Below are 23145 nucleotides of genomic sequence, written 5' to 3' on the forward strand. Positions count from 1 at the left end.
TGATATTAAAAAGATACTGACCGAATATTCATAAAGTTCAGCATATTTCCATATGAGTTCACTGCCCTCAGGCATTGAAAGTGTTGCCCACCACTAGAGAGAGGCCTAACTGATAGTACAATGGTTATTATTATCCCTCCAGCAGGCGCGCCTAAAAATTATACCAGGCGCGCGGTGTACCTTACAACCCCAACACTTTAACAACACATAATAAAGGTAAATATCTCATTAGGACAGCCGCGTCTAGCGTCTACACCTCCCTTGGTCATATTATAATCCATTACTATCACATACTTCCCGGTCACAGCATCAATTTCTGGTGAATCATGCATTGTTGATACTAGAATTATAGTTCGGTTCTTTTTAGGAACGTAAGATGTAAGTGTTATACCTTTCTGGAACCCGAAGAGAGATGACTGCACTTCTCGTCCTCTATGAGCCGGAAATTCGGCTGGGATTTCTCTGTCGTTCTTTTTCGGCGTACCGATACAAGTAAGATTCTTCTCTAAGAAGGACTTCACCATTGGATATCTGGTGTAACAGTTATCAATACTAATGTTCCTGTTGGTAACTTCAGTATCAAGAATCAGTCTGTGAACAGTATCACTTGGCTTGCTGGAAACAAAATACGGACCTTCCTCTTGCTTACGACAATACAATTCCAAGTTGCTGGTAAATAAATGATTTAGAGTCGCATATTAGAAACATTTTTATCCCATACTTTGCGGGTTTATTAGGGATGAATTGCACAAAACTGTATCGTCCACGGAACGATTCAAGTTTTTCGTCAATTGTGACGTAAGCGCCAACACTGTAATTATTCCGACAGTTCAGTACAAAAGCATCAAGGAAAAAAAAAGGACGGAGGCCACCAATCTATCGTGTTTTCTTCTGTCTCCCCTTGTTTCTCGATTGTCGAATCGCAGAGCACGGAGCAAGAATACAAATCGTTTATAGCTCATACAAGCTCTCAGTATGAGCATTCCACGTGTCCTTTCTTATTGCCTATGAATTCAAGTAACGCCATTATTTCAGTTCTGGAAGTTCCCTTTGCATCTCGTTCCCCAGAGTAATCTGCCTCGAGGCGTTTACGTTCAATGTACATGTTCGTGTGAGTCACGATGTCATCTACCATATCTTGATCAACTATTTTATGGAAGGAAGATATTTCATCTTTGATTCCTCTTGCATTACGTTTAGCACCAGGAAATACTTTGACAATATTTTTGAATTTAGTTTTGCATACCTTTGAAAAATCAGTTTTGCTCCACCTGGTGGTTTTGTCTTTCCCAATAAAGTATTCATCGCAACTTTCATTTTCACTTCCTTCTGAGTCAGATTCGTCCTCTGAAGTGAGACCTTCCTCATCAGATTCAGTTTCGTGATCACTTCTAGTGATGACTTCATATTCCTGATCTGATCCTGCGCTGTCGAAGTCGTTTTCCTCTGGCTGTTCGTGAAGTAATTTGGCTGTTTCCTCAGGCGCCAATATCCTAAATAAACTGAAGATATATTTTGACGTGCTTAAAAATATTTATAAATAATGTAGTCGAAATACTTACTCCATCGTGCGCGCGGGGTACATTGTAGCCCGCCTGAATAACGTTTCGAATTGAAGCAACAATACAGCCGTTATTTTGCACTCACAGTAACTCCAGCTATCACATTCAAGGACTAAGGTCACACTGAAGGAATAGCAGACGAACAATCAAACTTAAAAAAGCTACAGTGTTGTTAAGTTGAAAAAATGATCAGTGGTTTACTTTATACCCTAGCATGCCTGCTGGCGGGTTGTTATTATTATTCCGGGAATGGGTGAATATATGAAAATCAGAAGATTAATTTAAAACTTTAAAATTTTAGCTAAATTTCTTTCTTTTCTTTACTTTTCAAATTTTAAACTTTACACTTTGCTAAGCAAATAACAATTCAGGTACAGAACTAGCTCGTTAGCTTGGGTAACAATATTGTGAAAATCAGAATAACCAATTAACCGTCTGACCTTGAAAGTCAGTAATTACAAATTTAACATGAGCACTATTGCTCCTTTCAACCAACAGTCAAGGAGACGGATCTCCCAATTTATTTTACACCAATAGGAAGTGCATCTTTGCTCTACAAATTTACACTTTCCAGGCCTATGAAAGGCACAACCTACATTTAACAAAAAATAACCATTACTTATTGTCTTAATTGCTCAACAGTCTGATATCCTTAACATGAAATGAATGAAATAGAGTTTAACAGGGGTAACAAGTACTCATTCTACATGGCTTTTGGTAAAATCAAAATGGTAAGGAGACGAACACTTGCACTCCTTGAAATTTACCTGAAATACAAAAAACCCTATTTGGGCTTATGGCCCAACGTTACAGAGGATAAGCCTATACTACGGAGGTGACTACACTGAGAGAAATACTTAAGCTACAAAAATTACTAGATAGATGTTAAAGGTTACAAAATCGTAGTCATCTTCACATCAAGCTGAAGGGGAATACAAGAGGGTATCACTCTTTATTTCCTACTTCGAGTAAGTCTTTAGACTTGAATGAGAATTCACATTAAGAAATAAAAGTCACATTGCGAAAGGAATTTGAAACCTTCCCCTCGAGCTAGCTTTCAAAGACTATTACGTTGTTAAGCAGAATCTGCGATTACCTTGAGCTTGTGGACCTCCTGAATACGGACGTGGGGGCTCTTTCCCCCTGCCTTCGACGAACACACTCTGGACTGGAGCGATCATAAAAGACAACATGTCCCGAAATGTGCCAGCTTTTATAGCGGAGAGGAAGGTTCTAGATACCGTATCTCTGGATCGAAACCCTGACACACACACAATTTTCATTGGACAATCAAATAAGTATCAAAAACCATGATTGGTTACTTAAATAATCGTACACGTTTTCTAATTAGCTAACAAATTAACTTCGCGGGAAAAGATAGGAGTTTTGATGACAAACAATCAATAAACAATTCAGTTTAGGAAACCTTGACATACCAAATTATTTTAAAAATTAATAGTTTATCTTCACCGCAGAGGGCGCAACATAAGTTGATATTAGCGACATCTGTCGAGAACAGTTCAAACTATTTCCAAAATGAGTTTGAGATTTCATGATCTAAATGGCCTTGTACAAGGCGCTAGTTTCAAATGCACGGGGTGGGTGTACCTCCGGTACAGTTATTATTGTTATTATTACAATTATTATCGTTCCGGGGATTTAGTGGACTAGAGAGGTGTAAGAAGGTGCATAAGTTAAAACACTAAATTTTGAAATTTGATCTTTGCGTTTTTCTGAGTTTAACATTTGATAGATAATCTGAATAACCAACACAAATAACAGATCAAGAGCTCGTCAGCTCGTATAATAACGTTGGTATATAAGTCCAAAAATCAGGTACAATAGGGAAAGTTATCTGTACAATAATTTACAAAGAATGGGCTTGATGGCTCTAAAAGTACTTTACTTCAAAGATGATTTTTGCTTTACACATTTGCACTCTAGGAGACTGAGCACACACAAATATATATATATATATATATGTATTTTTACTACAGTCCAGCCTCTCAGAGGCACAAGTTTCCTGCCAAATTTACACTAGAAGAACTTCAAAGTTGTGTCCACTATCATTTCTGCTCAACAGACTCATCACTAAATAATGATAATTTAACAGGGGCAATCAGTGCCCATTCTAAATGGCCTAGAAGTACAAAAGATTAAGAGGATCGGCCATGAACAAAATGCTAGGAGGCGAAACACTTGCACTCCTTCTGAAATACACTTAAAATCCTACATGGGCTTATGACCCGAAGTTGCAGAGGCTAAGCCTATACTACATAGGGGTGACTAGATGCGAAAAATTAAGTACCAAAATACTTCTGAAGAATTTAGATTTTTTTTTTGAAAATCCTAGTCATCCCCATACCATGTTGAATGACCGAGCTCGATAGCTGCAGTCGCTTAAGTGCGGCCAGTATCCAGTATTCGGGAGATAGTAGGTTCGAACCCAACTGTCGGCAGCCCTGGAAATGGTTTTCCGTGGTTTCCCATTTTCACACCAGGCAAATGCTGGGACTGTACCTTAATTAAGGCCACGGCCGCTTCCTTCCCACTCTTAGCCCTTCCCCGTCCCATCGACGCCATAAGACCTATCTGGTCGGTGCGACGTAAAGCAACTAGAAAAAAAAGTTGAATGAGAATTAATAGAGGGTGAACACTCTTTATTCCCTAAGTGTACATAAAAGGGGATATTAAACTTTAGAATTTTATATTAAGAGAGAAGTTTGAAACCTTCCCCTCAAGTTAACTACATGAAGCAATCACATGTTAAAGATGTCTTTCATTACCTTAAGTTGTTGGGCTTTCCGACGACGGCAAGGCTGCCTCTGCCCCCTATTAGGCCATACACACACTTAGACCGGAGCGATGAATATGAAAATACGGTCCTAAAGCGTCCGGCTTTTATAACAACACGGAGGGGAAAGTTCCAGGACTCTCTTGACCTAGGCCAAATACTTTAATACACCAATACCGCACAGCTCTATCTCATCAGCATTGAGTGGAGAGCAAACAGCGATGGTGGTGACATCTAGCGTGTTGGTGTGAACTGGATACTTGAGAGGAATGCATCTACACTCATTGGAAATATTTTTGTTAAATTATTGAACAATCGTAATAATTAAGAATGACATTTTAAAATATAAAATGCTTCCTTCATAAACCTTCAAATGAGCATTATGTTAGCCGTGCCTTTCGCTAAGTCTAAAAAATTAAAAGCAGAATTTGTTTGAGGATCCATCCAGCCTCCAGGAGGAATATTTAACAACTGCTCTCTCCTCCTTTCTAGCCTTTTCTCAATTACCTGGCGCAGCACTATGTATGGACTTAGCCTAGTTTTGCGGCCGGATGCTTTTCCTAACACCAACCCTATGTGGCAGGATATGTATTCACTACTGCGTGTTTCTGTGCTTATTTCTCATGTGATGTGTTGTATATATTTGGAAATGCGTATGAATACGAACACGAATCCATAGCCTCCGATCTACAGAAATTAACAGACGAGCTTAACATATCCGACTCAGTGGGGAATAGAATCAGGGTCCTTTGAACGGAAGGCCAGTACACTAACCATTCCGTGATAGTGACTGCTGTTTTAAGAGGACGTACAACTGGCCAACCATCCTCCATTAACACTTGTTACGGAGTTTTCCGTGGTCGTTAGAGGTGAAAGAAGGTGCTGGGATGAACAGGTCTCAACTTACGAAATTAAAGTTAATTTAAAATTTAACAAGGTTATATTTTCTTTTCAAGATCAAGAAATAACAAATATAACAGGTACTCAGTAGCCTAGCAACAAATCGAGAATGTACAATTACAGTGTTACAGGATTTGGGCTCCGAGAGCCAGACACATAATTCTTGAGCAATTAGCCCAACTTTAGCCAGATACCAGGTTTGACAAAGGGGCAGAAAACCCCAATCATGCCCAGGAGTTCTTGCTCCCTGTTACTCAGTAAAGCCTGCTCGAGGCACGCAGAAATCAAAATTTTAAGAAAGAGCAACCCGCTCTTAAAGTTCAAGCCTATCAAAGGCCACACCAAACTCCACTTTCAAGCTGACCTCCAAGCTCAAGAAAACAGGGGTAAAAATACCCAACCTACTGAGGCCTATTCAATAAAGAAACAGGACAATTGCAATGGCCTCCAAAATACCAAGTTGAGAGGAGGCGAAACTGCACTCCTAATACATTTCTTTAAAACTTATTTGGCACTAGGCCGCATATGCAAGGGCTAATCCCATACTAAAGAGGTGACTTATATAAGAAAATAATTTATATTACATTAAGAAGGGAAGAAACGGTTGTGAAAATAAGTTCACCTCAAAGCAATAGGAGTGGGAGCTCGAGAGGGTGAAGCACTCTCTATCCCAATATTTAGTTTAAAGAGATAGAATCTATACCAAGTGTCTTTTACATTTTAGAGGAAAGTTACATGGTAAAAGGTATCGAACCTGCCCCGAGAGTTAAACTGCTGAGCTAGCAAGAAAATAAGTTATTAAAAGGCCATTACCTTATTGAAGAACTGCTGCCCGACGAAAGAGGCGCTTCCCGCCCCCTGCTACATAATTTACACCATGATAGATGTTACTGAAGTGGTGCGGAGACCCGGAATCAGCAGTTTATATACCCTCGCGGAACATTCGAGACCTTTCATGAATGAGAACACCCGCCCACAAGCCTTTTATTGGACGACCAAAAGAGTACATGTCCAAGCTGAAGAAGAAAACCAAGATTGGTGGAAAATTAATTATAGAAAATTATGATTGGCCAGTTTCAAAACTGGCGGAAAGAAAGGGTTAACATTGCCAACTTAAACAAAAGCTGAAAGGAATTTAACAAAGAACAAACTTATGCATACTAAAATTCTTCAAAAAAAAGTTCTTTTACTTTGCACTAGGGTGCACCGTTGTATTTCTTCAGTAGTGCCATCTAGAAGAGAATGTTCACACTTCTCACTACAGAGAGAAAACAAAAATAAATCGAAAAAGACACAGTTCAAAACTCTTCAAAATCTACAGATAGCGACATCTTCTGATAACCTTTAGAATTACCCTGGTAGTTAAAGTTCAGGCTTCCTCCAGTAGAGGAGTTTCAACTGGCGCAAGGTTTGAATTAGCGGCGTGGAGGTGTACCACACGGTACAGACCTCCCCCCCCCCCGAAAAGTCCTTCCAAGGGGAGACCCATATCAAATTTGTTTGAAAACAAAGTCCAAGTTATGATGTTGATATAGACATTAATTGCAGAAGAGGAAAAAAAAATTCTTAAATGATTGGATCCAGATTCAAAGTTCTTTGTAGTAACTTTTGAAGTAATGTCTTTATGCTTGTAGTTGAATTCAACAGGAAAAACTTTAAAATGGAAGAAAAAAAAACTAAGTCCACCAAATATTGCAGTTGAATCCAAAAATGTAGTAATTGTTGATATTAAATGTCCATGTAGCTGATTAAGTACATTCAATGTTGATTAAGTTTGACGGCCAGACCAGCCGCCGCTGCTTGTGTCCAGAGGAGGCCACTCGGACCCCTCAAGTACCCTGAGATACCGCTCGCCCGCACTATGAGAGGAGTAGTGGTAGTGAAGCACGCCGCGCCCACGGCGAACATACAGGTCGCGGGCAAGTTGCAGGTTGTGCGCCGCACATCAGCCTTGGCCGGGAGGAGGGCTCCGGCTCGCCGTACACTGGTTGGCCTCACTGGAGAGGGGCGGGCCCATACCGCACCTCAGTGGCGGTACGGCGCCGCGCTGCTGCGGGGGCACTGAAACATTAAGATCTCGGCGGCAGAATTTGTTGGACCATAATGATTTTAGGGTACAGGCTTAGTAGTAGAACTGAGGGGCCAGCGGCGTGGAAATATTTATTTCATTCCAAATAGCCACAGTTATATGTGAGCAGGAGACGGGAGCATGGTAATGGCCATGGCAAGGACAGGATGGCAGTTTAACTGGTCGGGGAAGGTGTACAATAAATGCATAAATACAAGGAACCTGACTCCAAGGGCAGAAGGCCTGTAAATGAAACTAAAATATAACCTTCCGAATTCTTTCAAAAATGTTAAAGTAAATATAAAATCAGCTACGTTAGCGCGGAAGCTACATAGGTTTCACCTGCGACAGGTGAACCCTAAATATCCACTCGGTGGCTGGATTGCTTAGCAATAAGGTAACGGGTGTAAGGAAATCGAGAATAATACACGGCCCATGAAATCTGGGGGCAAGCTTGCCCGCGGGAACAAAATTTTTGACCATCACCTGGTCACCTACCTTCAAATTGGTGGGTCTCCGTCCACGATCATATCTTTCCCTAACCTTTTCATGAGACACTTTAAGATTGGCTTTAGCCTTCTTCCAAAGATCTTTAATATTATCTGGATCTATTGTCTCAGGTAGAATATCACTCAAAGACCAAAGGTTGGAGAGCGGCGTGTTGGGAACCAACTTGAACATCAACGAAGCTGGAGTAAATCTATGTGATTCATGAACAGCCGAATTCAGAGCGAAAGCTAACCAATGCAGGGACGTGTCCCACCTGGAATGGTCTTCATGATGATAAGCAATAAGAGCCGACCTGAGATTACGATTAACTCTTTCGGCAAGAGATGGTTGGGGATAATAAGCAGAAGTAGTCACATGAGATATGGACAGATCAAAACAGAATTCATGAAATAGATTGGATGTGAAAGCCTTAGCATTGTCAGACACAATATATTGACACGGACCAAAAGAAGCAAAGATAGAAGTTAAACAAGTAATGGTGGACTGAGCGGTAGCCAGCTTAGTCGGGAATAGCCAAGAAAATCTTGTAAAACCATCTACACATACAAGGATGAACTTGTTGGCATTCCCCTTTGACTGGGGGAAGGGTCCTACGTAATCAATATACAGGCGTTCCATTGGGCGCGACGCTTGATAAGAGAACAAAAGGCCTAACTTGGTAGATATGGTGGGTTTACTAAGCAAGCAAGATTTACAAGCCTTTACTAGTTCACGAATTTCACCGTCCATACCCTTCCAGATAAACATATCACGGATCTTTTCACGGGTTTTAAAGATGCCTAAATGCCCCCCTAATGGGGGTCTCATGATAGTACTTGAAGATCATTGGTACAAGAACAGCTGGAACTACAACTTTCATCATCTTATCATGCCTCGAAGGGCAACATAAAACACCATTCCTCAGTACATAAGGGACGACATGTTCCCCAGAAGAAAGGGTTTCCATGATCGGAGTCAGCGTCGGATCTTCACGTTGGTATTTCTCAATGTCCCTAAAGAGCATGGGAGCATCTGTTAAGATGGCATTAACCTCAGATAGTATGGACTCGGGAGGTGATGAACTATCGACCAGTTCGTGGGTCTCGACGTCGTTGGAAAACATACGGCTGAGTCCGTCTGCGACAACATTTTCAGTACCTCTGATATGCCTAACGTCAAATTGGAAGGCAGAAAATCGGATGGCCCACCGTGCTATACGACCAGTACGACGCGGCCTACCTAATACCCAGCTTAAGGCTTGATTATCAGTCTCCAGGCCCAATTTGACATGTTCCAGATAGAGACGGAACTTTTATAAGGCAAATAAGACTGCCAAACCTTCGAGCTCACAGATGGAATACTTGGCTTCTTGAGCCGATAGAGTCCTAGATGCATAGGCGATGGAGCGCCTCCCTAGTTCAGTCTCTTGAAGAAGGACTGCAGTTACCGCCGACGACGACGCGTCGGTTTGGACGATTAATTTCTTCGAGAAATCTGGCATAGCAAGGACAGGGGCATTACAGAGAGCTAATTTCAGGTCTTCAAAAGCGGCTTGTTGAGAAGGTCCCCACTCGAATTTTATGCCTTTCCTACGAAGAAGGTTCGAGGGCGCCGCTCTATTGGCAAAATTAGGAATAAAATTCCTGAAGAAATTCACCATACCAATGAATCTTGGAATACCTTTGATGTCCTTGAGAGGCTTGAAATCACGGATGGCCTGTGTTCTAGAGTGATCGACTGCGACACCATCGGGCGAGACAATATGCCCTAGGAATGACATGGAAGGCTTAGCGAAAACTACCTTGGACAACTTCACAGTTAGCCCCGCCTTACGAAGGCGATTGAGAACTTCCTTTAGATGATCTAGATGTTCTTCAAAAGTCTCCGAAAATACGACGACATCATCAAGATAGTGGTACAAGTACTCAAATTTGATGTCGGAGAAGACCCTGTCTAGTAGCCTCGTAAGCACGACTGCTCCGGTGGGGAGCCCGAAAGGCACGCGGTTGTATTCATACAGATTCCAATCCGTGGCAAACGCTGTAAGATGTTTAGACCCTTCGGCCAGGGGAATTTGATTATAGGCCTGATTCAGGTCCAAGATGGTAAAGAATTTAGCTTTACGAAACCATGAAAAACAAGAATGAAGTTCAGGAAGGGGCACAGATGGTAACACCACCTTCCGATTGAGAGTACTATAATCAATGACAGGCCTGAAGCCACCTTGGGGTTTCGGGACTAGAAAAATAGGCGAAGAATACGCCGACTTAGAGGGCCTAATAATACAATCCTTTAACATTTGATCGATGATTTCTTTCAATGCCTTCATTTTAGGTGGAGATAGCCTATAAGGTGGAAAACGGACAGGAATCGAATCCTTGACCTCAATTTTGTATTCGATGAGGTCAGTAACACCAAGAGTATCAGAGAACATCTCTGGAAACGACTGACACAACTTACGAATACTGTCAGCCTGCTCCTCAGATAGATGTCTAAGGTCTAACAACATCTCATCCTGGGTAGGCGAAATAGATGAACACGATACAGAGTTACACTTCAACAACGGGATTTTACAATTAGAAGCAAATTTGAAAGTGCACGACCTACTCTGAAGATCGAGCACAAGACCAGAATGGGACATGAAGTCGGCTCCCAATATAATGGGGCAAGACAAATGCTTAGCCACAAACAGTTTAACTTTCCAAGTAAATTTAGAAATACGAATTTTGGCATTTAAGGAGCCTAAAATTTCTAATGGAGATGAATTAGCCGAAACATATTGAACCATAGTCGAACAAAAATCAGGAAATTTGCAAACTGTTTTCAATTTAGAGTACCATTCAGCCGAAATAATAGAACAAACACTGCCAGAATCTAATAGAGCCGTTACAGGCTCATTATTTAATTCAATGTTAAGAAAATTCACGGGTGCGGGGGTATCCGCCGCAATCCTAAGACATTCTTTGGGAGCTTCAAAAGATAAATTTGACGCCTGAGTTTTCCCAGAAATTTCGACATGTTTACTTGTGGCTGAGCCTCGAGAAAAAGGGTTCGCCGACTCAGCCGAAACCCCTAGTCACTTATTATTATTGGCCTTGGTGGACGTTGAACCAGAAGTTGAGCAGGAGGGGGTGCTATTCGAATTAGGGCAATTCTTGGCGATATGGGAAAACGCGCCGCATTTAAAGCAACCTTGCGATGACCCTGTTCCATTCCTTGTTCCACAAGATTTAATTGATGGACACTTGTTCCGAAGATGGTCAGGGGACCCACAAGCGTAACATTTACGGAGTGTGGTGGGTCGGCGAGGTGGAGGCCGAAAACTACTAGAGGATGGGGGGGGGGGTCTTTCGAGACACGCAAGGTATCGGCGTATCTAACTCCTTCCGCTGAGACGGCCATAGCCTCAAGCTCGGCGAAAGTTTGCGGACGTGACGCAAAACACAAGTATGATCTATAGGATGGTGAAATACCTTCCACAATAGCATGAATGATTTGATCTTCGGGAAAATGAAGAGCAAATACCCTAGTATAGAACTTATTATCTTGGATGAAATCTGCCAAGTTTTCATCCAACCGCTGTACACGATAATAGTACTTCTGAATAAGCGAGGACCTTGCCCTAGCCGGAATGAAGTTAGCTAGCAAGTGGGGGTGGGAGTCTTCAATAGATGATTGTTCGGCAATGGCTCTTACTCTTTTGTCTGAGAGAACCCCAATTGCATAGGGATAGATGATTTGCAAAATCTGACAAGCAGAAAGAGAAAAAACAAGGGCATGATCCTGAAACTCAACTAAAAACCTTAAGAATGAAATTACGTCATTTGTAGAGTTAACCGAAAACTTAGAAATACCTCTAAGTAACATAGCTAATGGATGGGGTAAACTGCTGAAACCAGGAGACGTAGTAGGAAGGGGCCTAAGTGGCGGAGAAGCAGATTCAGAAGGAGCATTATTTAACACGATGGGTGGAATGGACTTGCGACGATCGGTCACCGTTTCTGATGGGGCAGATGTTCGTTGTGTAGCCGCCGCGGCACTACTTCCTTCCTCTTTAGAGGAATCCTCCCCTCTTACGATATTTACTACCATAGGTTGATCGACTTTAGGGTTGGCAGGTCCAGATAACAACTGACTAACTTTACTAGGCATTTGGGCCAAGTTTTCGGCAAGGGCACTAGCTTCCTTACCCTGAAGGTCATTTAACTTCAGAGACAATAGATCACACACCCTATTATAAAAGTGGTACAACCTAGCCTGTACTCTTTTGAGTTGATTAGGTGATGGATCGTTTTCTTCAAAAAAACTAACTACAGATGCTAGCTCAGTAGTATTATCATTGATCGTGGAGAGAGCGTCGTCAATCTCTTTCTCTCCCAAAGTCGGGATGGTAATCGGCAAATCAAGGGAATCTTTTAGCTTATTGGAGTCGACTGCAACCGTGCCTCCATATTGAACGTTTCTGAGAGATAGTTCATAAATTAATTCCTCTTTACGCAAATAGAAAAGATGAAGAACCTCGCGAGGGCCGGACATGCTGACAAAAAATTAAACAATTTTGAAAAATGAAAATGAAAAGTCCAGCGACAGAGAAAATTGTTAGAGTTCGAGGGCAAAGTAATGTTTAGCCGTCAAAAGGGGCTAATTTGAGACCCATTCAACCATGCTCTGCTACCACTTGTTACGGAGTTTTCCGTGGTCGTTAGAGGTGAAAGAAGGTGCTGGGATGAACAGGTCTCAACTTACGAAATTAAAGTTAATTTAAAATTTAACAAGGTTATATTTTCTTTTCAAGATCAAGAAATAACAAATATAACAGGTACTCAGTAGCCTAGCAACAAATCGAGAATGTACAATTACAGTGTTACAGGATTTGGGCTCCGAGAGCCAGACACATAATTCTTGAGCAATTAGCCCAACTTTAGCCAGATACCAGGTTTGACAAAGGGGCAGAAAACCCCAATCATGCCCAGGAGCTCTTGCTCCCTATTATTCAGTAAAGCCTGCTCGAGGCAAACAAGAATCAAAATTTTAAGAAAGAGCAACCCGCTCTTAAAGTTCAAGCCTATCAAAGGCCACACCAAACTCCACTTTCAAGCTGACCTCCAAGCACAAGAAAACAGGGGTAAAAATACCCAACCTACTGAGGCCTATTCAATAAAGAAACAGGACAATTACAATGGCCTCCAAAATACCAAGTTGAGAGGAGGCGAAACTGCACTCCTAATACATTTCTTTAAAACTTATTTGGCACTAGGCCGCATATGCAAGGGCTAATCCCATACTAAAGAGGTGACTTATATAAGAAAATAATTTATATTACATTAAGAAGGGAAGAAACGGTTGTGAAAATATGTTCACCTCAAAGCAATAGGAGTGGGAGCTCGAGAGGGTGAAGCACTCTCTATCCCAATATGTAGTTTAAAGAGATAGAATCTATACCAAGTGTCTTTTACATTTTAGAGGAAAGTTACATGGTAAAAGGTATCGAACCTGCCCCGAGAGTTAAACTGCTGAGCTAGCAAGAAAATAAGTTATTAAAAGGCCATTACCTTATTGAAGAACTGCTGCCCGACGAAAGAGGCGCTTCCCGCCCCCTGCTACATAATTTACACTATGATAGATGTTACTGAAGTGGTGCGGAGACCCGAAAATCAGCAGTTTATATACCCTCGCGGAACATTCGAGACCTTTCATGAATGAGAACACCCGCCCACAAGCCTTTTATTGGACGACCAAAAGAGTACATGTCCAAGCTGAAGAAGAAAACCAAGATTGGTGGAAAATTAATTACAGAAAATTATGATTGGCCAGTTTCAAAACTGGCGGAAAGAAAGGGTTAACCTTGCCAACTTAAACAAAAGCTGAAAGGAATTTAACAAAGAACAAACTTATGCATACTAAAATTCTTAAAGAAAAGTTCTTTTACTTCGCACTAGGGTGCACCGTTGTATTTCTTCAGTAGTGCCATCTAGAAGAGAATGTTCACACTTCTCACTACAGAGAGAAAACAAAAATAAATCGAAAAAGACACAGTTCAGAACTCTTCAAAATCTACAGCTAGCGTCATCTTCTGATAACCTTTAGAATTACCGTGGTAGTTAAAGTTCAGGCCTCCTCCAGTAGGGGAGTTTCAACTGGCGCAGGTTTGAGTTAGCGGCGTGGAGGTGTACCGCCCGGTACAACACTAATCAGAAGGGAAATGAAGGAGGTCCGACACTCCTAAGAATGAAGGTATCATCAAAATAAAGGGAAGGGCAACTAATCGCTAACCATTCAGCCAAAGCGCCAGAGGGGGCGGATGACTTAACAACATACATGAATTATTAAGATTTCGGGAAAGAGAAGCTGTAATTAAGGAACAGCAGTTTTGGTCCATTATTTTGACTTCTTCTTCTACTGTACGGCCGATTTTCCTGAACTCTACAGGGGAGCTCACCTCACACTACTATCTCCATGTTGCTGTACTTTGAATTTTCTGCTTTACCTCTGAAGACAGAAATACATAATCTGTATATATATATATATATATAATACATATTGGGGTTACGTGAGTAAACTACGATGTTCCTGACAAGGAAGAAGTGTTCAGAATTTAAAAACTTTATGCATGAACAATTACCATACATACGTATTAGCATAGTTGGACGGGTGCTCAAGCCTATACCAACAATACATTGAAATAGTTTTCTTACGCCAGGCTGAGTGTCTCAGGCGATTTAGGCGCTGGCCTTCTGAACCAAATTTTTCAGGTTCGATCCTGGATGAGTCCGGTGGTATTTGAAGGCACTCAATGACGGAAGCCTTGGTTTCAGCACATCTACTAGCTTATAGATGTCCAGCGGGGCAAAGTTTCGGCAGTTCAGTATCTCTGAAAATCGCAACAGCAGTTCGTTGACCATTCATACCATTTGATATTCTGCATTTGAAATGATGCCATTCAATATACTTAGTCAAAATCTGAGAGGTCCAGTTGAAACGTATCACTTGTCCATGTAAAAATTGAATGGCTGATTTCAAGCTCATTTTTGTGTAATTTATCAATCTACTTTTCTTATTGTAGTGGGTTTGGTGGTAGCAGTCACAGAATCAAAGCCAGCCGATCCAAGGACCGTACAAGAAACACCTGCATCTAAGCCCGCCGACGAACCGGTAACGTCAGATTCTGCTACTGAATCCAATTGCACTTCCAAAATATGTCCTACGATATACGATCCTGTTTGCGCAGAAGGAAATGGAGAAAAGAAGACCTTCGACACTGAATGTGAAATGGAAGTTCATAATTGCCTGAAGAAAGGAGGAGAAAAACGTAAGTCAAAACTGATTCCTATATTAATTTGTATTCATACTGGGTTCTCATTTATATTGTGAGGCTCCATGCTTCAGCAATTAGAATTTTGGCCTTCGGGCCTCGGGAGCCCGAGTTCTATTCCCGGTTTGGTTATGGGATTTTAGCCTATACAGTCAATGCACTTGCCTCGGAAACTGAGTGTTTGTGCTGTCCCAAACATTCTTGTAATTTACTACATAATATTCCAACACAGTAACACGCACCTTTTCATACACGACAGACCACCACGCCAACCCTCATTGGAGGGTATGTCTTACAAGAGTTGCATCCGGCTTAAATAGCAACACTAAATTAAAATACGATTATACAGGGTGAAGCGAAATTCGCGCAGTCGGGCGTCGCAGCGCGACTCCTCACATGCCAAGAAAAAAAAAAAATGCCTCTCACAAAAGTTCGTCCTGCGAGTATATCCGGGAGAAAAAGGTCGTTGAAGAGTGGCAATCTGGCAACACTGTAACCACATGCAGGTAACTATACCTACGTCAGCAGACATCAGTCGTGCTATACAGGTGGAGCAACGGAGAGAGTTTTGGGTTAACATGCAAGAGGTCGAGGGGTCGATCCTGAGTTGATGCGTATGTTTTTTATTTCGTAAATGTAGTCCAGGTGGTATAGTACCTGGCATCTTAATCGTCAACAGCGATTGCAGCGGGTTCCCTAGAAATGGACGAACATTCGTTTTCATTTGTCAGTTTTGAAAGACGCCCTTTCCACGTCGTGGGCGTGAATTTATTCGCACAATTTCATCTACTACATGCTTTACAACGTGTTCAGCCTTACTAAATTTTGTAAATTTTGTGACCTAAGAAACGGTGTCTTACGGTGTTACAGTATGTAATGTCCGATGGAAATTAGCAAATAAAAAACCCACCTCAACCCAGGTTCGAACCTTCGACCTCCTGCATGCTAACCCAAAAGTCTATCCACTGCACCAACTGCACAGCACGACTGTTAAGTGCTGACAGAGGTAGTTACCCTACATGTGGTTACAGTGTTGCCAGATTGCCACTCTTAAACGACCTTTTTCTCCCAGATATACTCGCAGGACGAACTTTTGTGACAGACATTTTCTTATTGCTGGCATGTGAGGAGTCGCGCTGCGACGCCCGAGTGCGCGAATTTCGCTTCACCCTGTATATTAGTACCTTGCAAAACTTAGAGCTAATATAATGTAAAATACGTTCCATGAAATTAGCTAACTCGACTTTATCTATAGGCCTAAAAGAACATTGGGAACAAACATGGAAGCTGAGATAGGTTTATAAGTTGAAGTCGCCATCATATTCGACTCAAATTCTGTGGTGGAGTCGTTTTAAGGGCAACAAACTAAATAGAATAAAAAACAGGTGTCCGCCTCTGTGGTGTAGTGGTTAGCGTGATTAGCTGCCACCCCTGGAGGCCCGGGTTCGATTGCCACCTCAGCCATCCTGGGAGTGGTTTTCCGTGATTTCCCACTTCTCCTCCAGGCGAATGCCGGGATGGTACCTAACTTAAGGCCACGGCCGCTTCCTTCCCTCTTCCTTGCCTATCCCTTCCAATCTTCCCATCCCTCCACAAGGCCCCTGTTCAGCATAGCAGGTGAGGCTGCCTGGGCGAGGTACTGGTCATACTCCCCAGTTGTATCCCCGACCAAGAGTCTGAAGCTCCAGGACACTGCCCTTGAGGCGGTAGAGGTGGGATCCCTCGCTAAGTCCGAGGGAAAAACGAAACCTGGAGGGTAAACAGATGATGATGAAAAACAGGTAGTAAATAATTTAAGTTTTGTTCATCGATCAGGTCATTTTAAGCACAGAATGTTGCCAAGATTTCATCTGTCGTTAAGTTTAGAATGTAACTGGAGAAAGTCAATATTTGCAGGTGAATATAACCTTCATGATCGTGTACAGCTAGGCTGCCTGCTATTTCCTCGCGTGTATGAATATAAACAACATAAGTTTACACAGGCGGACAGAAATATTCAAATGCAACATTATGCTACTACAAGATAGTATTTAACTACCCGAACATACGCAATAAAATAAATGAATCTTTTCTATGTTTTAACACACTTTCATTTCATTTTTAATGTCACATGTACGTACGTAAATAAAACACATTTTCGTAATGAAAAATGTTCTCACAACGTTGGACATAAGTACATACAAAACACAGCACTCTAGTAAGTTACTTGGTTTACGGAGCTCGCGTAAGTGCGGCCAGTATCCAATATTCGGGAGATAGTGGGTTCGAATCCCACTGTCGACAGCCCTGAAGATGGTTTTCCGTGGTTTACCATTTTCAAATGCTGGGCTGTACCTTAATTAAGGCCACGGCCTGTCCCATCGTCGCCATAAGACCTGTCTATGTCGGTGCGGCGCAAAGCATCTTGCAGTACTTGGTTGAGTGGTATGAACAGAATAAACGAATACGAGACAGTTTTGCAGAGGTCACGTGAACGCGAGTGCAACATCAACACATTGCTGAAGTCTTCATCGCAGTTATCAACATCCTTTTAACAAATAGCTATTCAAGTGCAATAAAAGGTTCTACATTGAGATGCGTATTAAGCGCATAATTATTGTTATCATAATTATTGTTATCATGCAACGAATGATGGGTCACCTGGATGTCTTCAATTAAGAAGTCGTTCTCGGTACATTCGACCTGCTGTCACCTTTGGCTTCACCGTAAATCAGGCACGGCAAACTGAGCTACCCTGCTCGCCGAAGTTGATTCTCCACCCGCGACGTCGTAACAACAGTCATTGCCCCCCTTTTTCCACTTCCCCCATGACTACCACTACCACCACCACCATGGCTTCAGTCTCTACTCCTTCCCATATTCCCCCCACCACTGTAACAACCTGCCATCCTTCGTCAATAATGCTATCATCCCTCCCTCTTACTTCACTTACCACACAACCTATCCTCCAGCAACCCCATACGAACGTCTTGGATTCATCCGCAGCACCGCCATCGCCACCATCTTAACACGATGACGCCGCAGCAACCGCCAAGTCTCTGTCATCGCCCACGCAGCTACCACCATCATCCACAGCTATGCCTAGCTGTGTACTTCGCGGCATCGACCCTACAATCTCAGCACGGGAAATACTCCGAGAACGTCATGCAGCTGGCGTCCCCGCCCGCCGTGCGTCCAGGATCCAGAACGCCTCCGGTCCTACATACCTGGTCCGACTACACTTTCCAACTGCCGACGATGTACAACATCTTATTCAAAGTCCGACTCGTTGGCTGAATGGTCAGCGTACTGGCCTTCGGTTCAGAGGGTCCCGGGTTCGATTCCGGCCGGGTCGGGGATTTTAACCTTCATTGGTTAATTCCAATGGCCCGGGGGCTGGGTGTTTGTGCTGTCCTCAACATCCCTGCAACTCTCACACCACACATAACACTATCCTCCATCACAATAACACGCAGTTACCTACACATGGCAGATGCCGCCCACCCTCATCGGAGGGTCTGCCTTACAAGGGCTGCTAGAAATAGCCACACAAAATTATTATTATCTTATTCAAAACGGAGCAACTATCTACCGCCAGCGGTATAAAGTGGAACCCTCTCGTTCACCACCCCTACCCCCTCGGCATGCCCCAACAAACATGTCTCGTCGTCGCCGGCCAGCCCTTCCTCCCTTCGAACCGCGTCAAGCAGTCTGTCCGTCCCTTCCCCCGACAAGTTTCTTCTCTCCACCCCTTCCGACATTTGAACTCCTTCGTCTCCTCACTACCTTCCTTTGCAATCTCACTGCTACCCTCCAACTTCTAAACTTGAATCTCCACCCAAGTACACCACTGTAACCTCCACACCTCGCGCATAGCACGTCTGTATTTGCAAATCTGTCCCTAAAGCACTAAATAACCTCCACGTTTTATTCTCCTCTCCTTTACTTATTCATACCGCCTTTTACCCATCTACCTCTTTCTCTCACTTCTTCCGAACCCCGTCTAATCTCCTGGCCAGAGTAAGGGCGTTGCCGTTTAGGTGGCCCGCCCCACCCTTTCATGGTGGGGAACGAAAATATTTAAGCAGCAGCCAGACTGCTCTACTGTGGGTGGATGATAGGAAGCTCTCTGTAGCCCATACGACACGGAATAAGAATCCTGACCATCTCCCGATTTATTGGGGTCGGCATTTATGTAGATTTGGACAGTTTTATTATTTTCTTAATCTGCTTTACGTCGCACCGACAAAGTAGGTCTTACGGTGAAGCGATCGTGGCCTCAATTAAGGTACAGCACCGCTACTTGCATGGTGTGAAAATGAAAAACGACGGAAAACTATCTTCAGGGCCGCCGACAGGGTTCGAACCTACCATCTCCCGCATGCACGCTGATAACCACGGGACGCAAACCTCTCAGTAATTTGTAAACAGGACGCTTTGCGGCTGTTATCTCAGAATGTGGCTTTACCGGGAAGCAACATAACTTCAAGGAAAGCTGTACATTGTGTTCTATTTGTATGCACGGATATGGAATGAAACAGATTAATACAACTATTACTTCAACAAGACCAGTATAGAGGAAGAAACGGCAGAGCCTATGCCACACAAATAATTAAATTTTGAATATATTTCCTAAATGATATTTTATTTCATTTTCTATTTTGTTTTCAGAGAACAATAACAACAACAATAACATGCAGCAAAGATTAATATTTAGAAGGGTATATTACAATAGTAAGCTTCAAAGCTTAATAAAATAACAGGGGAGAAGGAGCTCCTTTTTCACGAGACTTATTAGCATTTACCGTAGTACAGCAATCTTTGGTACGTAGTACCTTCCCTATGGTTCGGTTATACTCTACAACACAGTGAGAGAGAGAGAGAACATTCAAACTTCATTACCAATGGCCGGACGGACCTAGACTACAAATCAAGGTATCCTTTCAGTACATTATAAAGCTTATAAGCTTTTACAACATATGACATTCGCTGCCCTTAATTCAGAAGGAAGCGACAACACAACGTAAAGATCGGAGGGATCCCAAAATAACAGGAGCAGTAGCTCACACTGCACTGACAAGAATGACATAAATAAAGGTTAATAGAAAAGGCTGAAAACAAAATAGAATGGGATACTGAACCCATTAAAGCAATTCTGCGATATGACGTGCCGTAAAACCCAATGACCGGGCGAGTTGGCAGTGCGGTTAGAGGAGCGCGGCTGTGAGCTTGCATCCGGGAGGTAATGGGTTCGAATCCCACTGTCGGCAGCCCTGAAGATAGTTTTCCGTGGTTTCCCATTTTCACACCAGGCAAATACTGGGGCTGTACCTTAATTAAGGCCAAGGCCGCTTCCTTCCAACTCCTAGGCCTTTCCAATCCCATCGTCGCCATAAGACCTATCTGTGTCAGTACGACGTAAAACCACTAGCAAAAAATAAAATTAAAAAGTAAAGAAATAAAAAACCTAATGAAGCAGAAGGCCCCGTGGCAAAGTAGATAAACCATAGTACATTGTGACTAAGAGTTTTTTTGCTAGTGGTTTTACGTCGCACCGACACAGATAGGTCTTATGGTGACGATGGGATAGGAAAGACCTAGGAGTTGGAAAGAAGCGGCCATGGCCTTAATTAAGGTACAGCCTCAGCATTTGCCTGGTGTAAAAATGGGAAACCATGGAAAACCATCTTCAGGGCTGCCGACAGTGGGATTCGAATCCATTATCTCCCGGATGAAAGCTCACAGCCGCGCGCCTCTAATCGCACGGCCAACTCGCCCGGTGTTGTGACTAAGAGAGAGATGGAACTCAACCACCGAACACACGAGAAGGAGCAATTTAAATATTGAAAAACTTAGTCACAAGAGCACAAAATGAACACGGGAAACGAGGGTCCACACTCCTACATCATTAAGACATTACATGACACACACTCAGATGGTTACACTCCATCCTAGAAACCCACATGTTACACAATTCAACAATTAAGATCGGTGGCTCAACCCCTACCGTTACTGCCCGTCGCCACACGTAAGAACGTTCACGTGATAGAGTAAGGTATTTTAGCCTCAGATCTCCTGTATCCTCGTGGAAGAGCGGCCTCACAGCCCATAGCACTGTCAAGATGCGATCAAGATAGACAGATATAGGGGCGAACTGGGTGATCATTGGTTGACTTATTTGAAGTCACAGTAGTGACGACTTGGATACAGGCGAAATAAGCTATCGAGTGCCAACCCCCTAACAGTTACAACATACTACTGCACAACCTGACCAAACCTGCATATTTCCACAAGATTACACCGCCCTCAGTCGTTTAAGGTGTTGCCTACCACTGAAGAGAGGCCGTAGTGATGTTACAATGACGATAGTGGAAACTCCCGCGAGAAACAGCCGACACCACTTCTACGTGCTCTCTAGCCGTTCGCGCAGATAACTACATTTGCCATTGCAGTAATATGGCAAGGAATACATCTAATATTCTTCCACTCTCAGTAGCTCCGGAGGGCACAGGAGACGTTTAAGTGATAACTCAAGGCATTTTTACAAAACTTCATGAAATTGACTATTGTTTCAAAAAAGTAAACGTATTGAATAACCGCATTCAAGGTGGAGTAGACCATGTTGTGTTCATAATATTCAAGTACAGTATTATGATTTCCGCTATTTGTTAACAAGGAGGATCACATAGGATTGCACTGGAAACACTTTTTTCAATCGTTAGAGCAAACGAAGGTACAATTTGACCACAGATGCAGCCAAATTTCGCAGTGTCATGAGAGGTGTAATGAGAAATCAATTGTTCTGTGTTGCTGATGACTTAGACTAATTGTTTACCTGACTCTGCAAACTTTCTATTGATTCATAATGATGTGATCAAGTGTAATTTGAAGCAAATATCAGTAAACAGTGTGAGCTCAATTACATGGTAAATCATAATGGCTACGATGTAGTACAAGAAAGAGCAGACCATGATAATATAGTTTTCTAATGCTTTGTGTAGGGATATGTTATCACCTTATGATCATGATTTATTTGCTTGTGGCCTCCGAAGAGGCCGAGTGTAGGTCTTTCGAGTTGACGCCGCATAAGCGACCTGAGCGTCTCACTCTCCCTCCTGGTCCCACGCGATTGCACTCCCTGCTTGAGGCTGTGTAAGCCTAAACTCTCTCCATGGTGGGCCATCCCTTCGAGCCTATGCTCTCCGAAATTGTGTATAAACGTTTCTAAATCCTTGGAGTCCTGTTTTCATGTACCGGTCGAGTACACTATACTTTTTTTAATTTCCTCGGACCAACGGTGTAACTCAGTATCAGCCCGTAAGGCACGTTTTGAATCCACTGTACTACCATTCGATTAAAATACACGTCCAAAATAGCGTACTTGAATTGATCGACATGTTCTAGTTTGTATTCCCTACTTGGCATTCCGGATTTATTTATTTATTTATTTATTTATTTATTTATTTATTTATTTATTTATTTATTTATTTATTTATTTATTTATTTATTTATTTATTTATTTATTTATTTTCAGGCGTCACAAAGGTGAAGAATGGCGAGTGCTGATCTGAGGATTCTGCGAGGAAGGAGAGAGAAGTGTGTTGCTGGAACCTCCAGAATGTATTTATTGTTGTATTGTTCAAAGTGTCAATTAAACCTGATAAAATACTGTAACTGTTATTAAAGGATTAACAAGCTAAGTACTCACTACTATTGAAACTTAATTAAATAAGTTTTGAAATATCCCAAACTAAGCTATGGGGAACGATGGCCTCTGTCCCAACCATACGATAAACTTTTCTGAGAGAGAAATTATTTATCATGCCATTGCACTGTGCGAGAACACATCACAAGCCTGCCATGAGCAGAATACTCACAACACATATATTTCGTTCATGAAAGCATTGCTGATAATCCTAATATAGGATTTTTTTCAATAAAATACCTTGACTCCCGACGTCAACTTGTCCTCCCTTTTTCACTGGTTGATTCTAACATTCTACCGGATCGGTTTATGCACAGCCAGGAAAATGCACAGTAC

At 42.4% G+C, this 23145-nt stretch overlaps 1 protein-coding gene across 1 annotated transcript in view; it reads left to right on the forward strand.

The window, feature by feature from the left end:
• Nucleotides 1-22807, forward strand: part of LOC136874733 (uncharacterized) — a 227797-nt gene extending 204990 nt beyond the window's left edge. The window contains exons 2-3 of the mRNA XM_068227793.1: nucleotides 14877-15122; nucleotides 22639-22807. Coding sequence (XP_068083894.1) covers nucleotides 14877-15122; nucleotides 22639-22670 — 278 coding nt within the window. The 3' untranslated portion in view covers nucleotides 22671-22807. The remainder of the gene's footprint in view (nucleotides 1-14876; nucleotides 15123-22638) is intronic.
• The last annotated feature ends 338 nt before the right edge of the window (nucleotides 22808-23145 follow it).

This window comes from Anabrus simplex, chromosome 5, assembly GCF_040414725.1.
Source record: "Anabrus simplex isolate iqAnaSimp1 chromosome 5, ASM4041472v1, whole genome shotgun sequence".
Taxonomy (NCBI): Eukaryota; Metazoa; Arthropoda; class Insecta; order Orthoptera; family Tettigoniidae; genus Anabrus; species Anabrus simplex.